The 5,865-nt window shown below is 44.1% G+C and overlaps 3 protein-coding genes across 3 annotated transcripts; all 3 read right to left on the reverse strand.

Moving 5' to 3' along the window:
• Positions 1-872: 872 nt before the first annotated feature.
• TEOVI_000181800 (Glutathione S-transferase, C-terminal domain containing protein, putative) lies at positions 873-1,820 on the reverse strand (the record flags this gene model as incomplete). Its single annotated transcript, XM_067224992.1, has 1 exon — positions 873-1,820. One exon carries the CDS (start codon positions 1,818-1,820, stop codon positions 873-875), a length of 948 nt encoding a protein of 315 aa, XP_067081093.1.
• A 698-nt stretch (positions 1,821-2,518) lies between these two features.
• TEOVI_000181900 (uncharacterized protein) lies at positions 2,519-3,556 on the reverse strand (the record flags this gene model as incomplete). The annotated part of the gene is made up of 1 exon (XM_067224993.1): positions 2,519-3,556. The coding sequence occupies one exon, from the start codon at positions 3,554-3,556 to the stop codon at positions 2,519-2,521; it is 1,038 nt and encodes a 345-aa protein (XP_067081094.1).
• A 433-nt stretch (positions 3,557-3,989) lies between these two features.
• On the reverse strand, positions 3,990-5,105 carry TEOVI_000182000 (UBA/TS-N domain containing protein, putative; the record flags this gene model as incomplete). The annotated part of the gene is made up of 1 exon (XM_067224994.1): positions 3,990-5,105. The coding sequence occupies one exon, from the start codon at positions 5,103-5,105 to the stop codon at positions 3,990-3,992; it is 1,116 nt and encodes a 371-aa protein (XP_067081095.1).
• Between the last annotated feature and the right edge of the window lie 760 nt (positions 5,106-5,865).

Below are 5,865 nucleotides of genomic sequence, written 5' to 3' on the forward strand. Positions count from 1 at the left end.
AAAAAAAAAAAGAAATGTTATACATCTCCTTCCTCCCCTCTCTGCACTTGCCAAACTGAGCACCATTCACCACTCGCTCAATTTTTCTTCTTTTTTTCCCCCTTCTTGTGTTTATACTCCTTTTTATTTTTATTTTTATTTTTTGGTAGTTGCAAACGGTGCATATGACCGATACGTTGGGTCACAGCACAAAACCGCAGGGGAGAGATTTATTTAAAAAAAAACAGCACCTCAATAATCATAAATGAAAGTGTGTGTCATGTCTTTTTCTCTTTGTATTTCCCCCTTTTGAGTGTTTTTTTTATTTATTTTAAATCCTCCCAAATTCCCATCCCCAACAACGCGATAAACGAAATATATGACCCTTTTCAATCACTCACCGACCCCCGTTAAATATGGTAAGAATAAGAATAAGAAACAGAACACAAAAAAAAAACAGAAAAAGAAAGAAGTAACGCTCCACCACGCGCACAGAGTTCCTCGGTTGTTTTCCTTTCCTTTTTTTTTAAAAAAATCCTCTTACACTATCAGCGATCACTGCTACAGTGACTTCAGCATTGCGTGTAGAGACAGAAAGCAAACCACACACCATACCACATTCCTCTCTCTTCCTTCCATATAAATTACACACATACACAAAAAAAAAAAGAAAAAAAAACAACGAACACAAATATAAACTATCGTCAAAGGAGTTCAGAAAATGTAAATACGGTTCAAGGATAGATCCAAACGCCGTGTAACCAACCTTCAAAAGTTGCCACACTCGAATCCCAAGCATATATATATATATATATCATATGCCATGATAATTTATACGTTTGCGTGTACATGTGCACACCCTCACATAATCACACAAAATGAATGTCAAAACCTCAAGAACAGCCTTGTCTACACGTGTGTGGGGTAAACCTATGCGATTGATTGCATCCGCTGATGGACTTCATATCTGGAAAAGCTGCACTCGTCATGCGGGCTACGTAACTGGCAAACGGTTCACTTACAGCTAAAGCCGGGATGAGTTCCTCATGTCCTTCCATTAATGTCTTCGCCACATGCAACCACGCATACACCACAGCGTCATAACTTGTAGGAGTGTCTCCAAGTAAAAACGCACTCTTCTGCAGAAGCACATCCAAACACTTCACCTCTTGAAGAAATTGGCGTGTGTACTCCAGCGGCGGCAGTCGGTAATCTCCAGTGGTCTCAAGAACCTCCACAAGCGTGCGCCGCATGCCTTCCACTTTTTTGTGGGCGGACTCCTCATCCCGTGTGAATTCCTCCTCTAACACACCTTCCAATAACTCGGGGTGATCAATCAACACTACTCGCTGTAAACCATAGTTGAGTGATGTTTCAACCATCCTTGTAACGACGCGACCAACAGCATGGGATTCAGCGGATAGTTGATTATCCAAATCTACATCAAACTCGTTCATCAAGTAATGAATGATAACTTCACTATCACCCACTGCTACACCATCGTACAAGATGAATGGCAACTTCCCGTTAGGAGATACAGTGGGGTCGTCGATGAAGTGCACAATGTATGAAATCTTCGCCAGTCGAAGAAAGGTTTCCACCTTAAAGCAATGCAAGAAACAATTAGGGCCGTGTGGCCAGCGGGGATGAATGAACAAATGTACAATGCCGTGCTCAAGACTATTAAGCATCACTTGCGTCATCACACGCTTCCTAAGTGCCTGAAGGAGTTTTGTGCAACGATACATGGCATAACCACACGCAGCAGCTGCAAATGCCGCACAACACAAAGGGTGCTCCCTATACATGCCTTGTAGCGCTCTGCTAGAACCTTCATTCATATCTTTTTTTTTGTTGTTGTTAAACGTGTGTTTGACAGATTCGTGGATTTTGAACACACTCTAACTGTTTTTCCTGTTGTCTTCTTTTTTTTTTTCCTTCCTCTCTTTTTTCTTCTGCTGCTCCCGCTCTCTTGTATGTACCTGCAACGGAAATACGACTAAACTAGTGAAGTATGGGGTCGACAGCAACGAAAAACAAAAGAAAGATCCAGCCGATGTATCTTTCTTTATTTCTTCCTTTTTATCTCCTTCTGACCTTCCGATCGCCCACCTGACACCCTTCACACGTTACAGAAAAAAACAATGAGACGTAAAAAATGAAAAATAGCTCGTGAAGAAGGGAGTAAATAAATACACACGTAAATATATGAATATCCCTAACTGGAACCAGTAAGGGTTGGATAAGTTCCTGCTTAATACACGTTGGAAGGGTTTGCAGTTACTCTGGTGCAAATCTAAAAATACGAAACGCAAATAAAAAACATAATAAATCACGACTCGCAACCATCAGGGGCACAAACAATAATGAGGCAACCTGAAATGTAAAAAATATATACATATACCAAGAATGAAGAAAATAAAGAAAACAGGGTTATTAGGAGAGGGGGAAATACATAAATAAATAAATAAATATATATATATATATATATACCCACGGGGTCTCATCATATTAGAAGCAAGACAAACACACACCTTTGCTACACCCCGTCGACCGCCTCAAAGAGAAGCGCCTCCTGTTCGGCCATGACCGACACAAGTTGGCGCCATTTCCTGAAGAGAATTACCTCCGCCTCATCAAGTAGCATTTTAGCGCGCTCTAAATTGGAACCGGTAAAATTAGTTGTGGCATTCGTTCGTACTTCCGCGATGGTCCCATCACTTTTGCAATAATCGCCCACATCAACCGCCTCACCGCTGTTGTTTCCCCCTCTCATTTCCCTCCCATAAACGCCATGTGAGTCACTTCTCCGTTCCGCAGTCCCCACTGTTGACTTACAACCACCAAATAAAGGAGTGATATGGCCAGTAGTTGTGTCGTGCCGGTTGTCTAACCATTTAATTGCTTCGCCACTGTTCCCATGCATCGGTCCATTTGCATTACGGCGGGTGTTATCCGCGCACGGGGGAACTAACATCAAGTCAAACTTCACAGTAGCAGCCGTTCCTGACACTCCGGCTACAATTTGTGTCAAGGTCACACCACCAATGGGAGTACAAATGCGGAGGAACGCATCCCACAACTTCCCTTCCATATCACACAAAATACTCGCACCCCGCTCCGCATAGAATGCAGTTAATTCCGCTGCATTCCACCGTCCAATGAGTTCTAGCGCTGCCAAAAGCACTCCCTGATTGAGCATTAAACGCAGCAGTGCTCGCACACGCACATCTGCAGCGCTTTGCATGAAGGAAGACTTCACAACATACACGAGTTGTCCAGAGAACTTTAGACGATACATCGCCTTTCTCAGTGGACTTTTTGAACTTTCGTGTCGCGCAATCTTGCCGCACACGACCCTAAGAGTCTCGAGAACAGACCACAGATCAATTCCTTCGCATAGGCCACGAGAAAGTACATTAATTAACTCCGTGATGAGCAGTTCCGCCACCTCCGCCATATATACGAGTTCGCCTTCGCGGCCACTAGAACGAGGAGCCGAAATATCACCATAATTTTTTACCGTGCGAGGGGAAAAAAGCAAAACGCTCTTCACCGCCGACTGCAGTGAATCCATGACGTCGCGGCAACAGGGATGAATACAATGCAGTGCACTACACTTATATTTCCTCGTAGTTGAAAGCTCCAAAGAAGGAACTTAAGGTATCAAGGCATAACTCGGCAGATAGGGTCGTCTCGTTGGACTAGCAGAACATGGAATGACGGGATAAGTTGGGAAGAAAAAAAAAAAAGAAACGCACAAAGGATGGAAAAGCAGTGCTGACAATACCACTTCCTCCCCACTTAGTATCGCAAGAATGCCAAAGTGCACAAACATGTACACATGCACTTAGATAGAAATTACTGAGGATATTCCAAGGCAACTTCGGTATTTTACCTTCACAGAAGTAGGGTAGAGTGGAAGCCGCACGACAGCAAAATCAACGGCTTCCACGTCAGGTGCTGCCGTCGCATTAAAATCTACACCCACAACCTCCTGATAATTGCCTCTAGGCACCAACAAGCACATTTACAGCAACATCTACCTGTCCACCGGCCGCTGACAAAGCATGTCGAATGTCTTCAGCACTAAATCCCATTCCCAATTCCATTATCTGAGCGACACGTTCATCCACTTCAACGTCACCAACGCGACCGCCGACGGGCCGATGGGTGGTCTGTTGATTACCTGTGGGATTTTGCCCCTCCCGCTGCGGCATGGGCCTCGCGTTGCGTCGGTGTCGAGCACCCCCTGATGACCACAACCCGAATGCTTCATCGTCATTCATATAACCTCCTTCAACCAAATTATCCACGGTGTAGCGGCCGTCTGTTGCCGCCCTTACATTTCCCGCCCGTTTGAGTGGCTTTAATTCCACTGTGGGACTCTGACCACCGACTATGTTGAGAATTGGTTTCAGTAACCGCATGACAGGACGACACACACGCCGGCTGAACAAACCTAAGAACCATGCCAATGGCCCCTGCCGTCCCGAGGCGAGACCGAAAACAACTCCCAGAAGGGTAAGCACCAGGCGAGTGTAGAGGCCCGCATCCGCACGAATTACGCTCCCGCGAAGGCGTGACGTCCGCATCGGGAGTTCCGTTTCAGGGCACACAATTAGTTTCAACATCGACAATGTCAGCAGCGGCTTCGAAATTATTGCTAGAGGGAACGAAAAAGACTCCCACGCGTCGAGCGATGGCACCTCCATGATGAAACGCGTCACAAGTGAGGCTAGCGGCATGAGTGACCCGGCTGCGGATAGGACTTGAAGCTGTTCGAATGGCAACGACAAGGAAGATCCCCTAACAACACAGACGTTGATAATAAATGAACTTATCATTGCAGTTGTCACAACGAAGGCGAGAAAAGACGCTGATCCCCATCGTCGTTCCAGTTTACGCATCTGTATAATTATGAACAACGCACAACCAAGATCAAAAATGGAGATCCCCAATGTCCCCAGTGGAAATGTGAGTATTGGGAAGCGCTTGATGGTGGCTGTCCAGCCCAGTACAGTGCGAGAAGATTGCGAAACCACGTGACCACGAATCGCAGCACTTGAGTAATACACGGAAATGCCTATCAGAAACCCCGTGATGGGGGCGTGTGCTAATGCCATCACTCAATCTTTCTTTGCACCTATGCTTGTATGTGCGCGGGGTCAATAAAAATTTTAAAATATATATATATATATATACGTTTTAATATTTGTGGGCGTATTTCCCTTTTCTGTTGGTATTATTTCCCTCCACCCGTCGATTGCTCTCGTCGTACGAGGAAACCTGTGGGACAAAAATAAGAACAGATGTTAGAATAGGGGAAGTAGCGCATGTGTGTGTATGTGTATGTATGTATTTGGCGGGACAATGTTGGTTGCATTTAGAGGAATAAGCAAAATAACAGAAAAAGTAAGACACAGTGAGAATTCAGATGCACAATGAAAGCGATATGCTTAAAAGCACTTGTAAAATAGATTCGACGAGGTTGCATCAGTAAGTAGTGGAAAATGAGGAAGATGGGCACCCGTGCTCGCGGTTTATGTGCATTTATATATATGTACATAATTGCATGCGAAAGCACAAAAAAAAACAAAAAGAGTTAAAAAGATATGAAAGGAATTATTAGAGGCTGTAAAGGAAGAAAAATAACTACGGAATATGTAAAACTTTCCCTTTTTCTCCGCTAAATAACTTTCACTGCGCCTGCTAGGCGGTGACATTACACTAATGATTCCCTTCCTTCAAATAAAAAACCTCTCTGCACTTACTCTCCCTCTGTCCATTTCAAACGGACGACCAAAAAAAAAAGAAAAGAAACTGAAAGAGGACAGATGGTGGCATTATAATCAAAAAAAACATATATATATATATATATATATA

The sequence above is a fragment of the Trypanosoma equiperdum genome (genome assembly GCF_001457755.1).
Source record: "Trypanosoma equiperdum strain OVI genome assembly, contig: ctg_436, whole genome shotgun sequence".
In the NCBI taxonomy this organism is placed as follows: domain Eukaryota; phylum Euglenozoa; class Kinetoplastea; order Trypanosomatida; family Trypanosomatidae; genus Trypanosoma; species Trypanosoma equiperdum.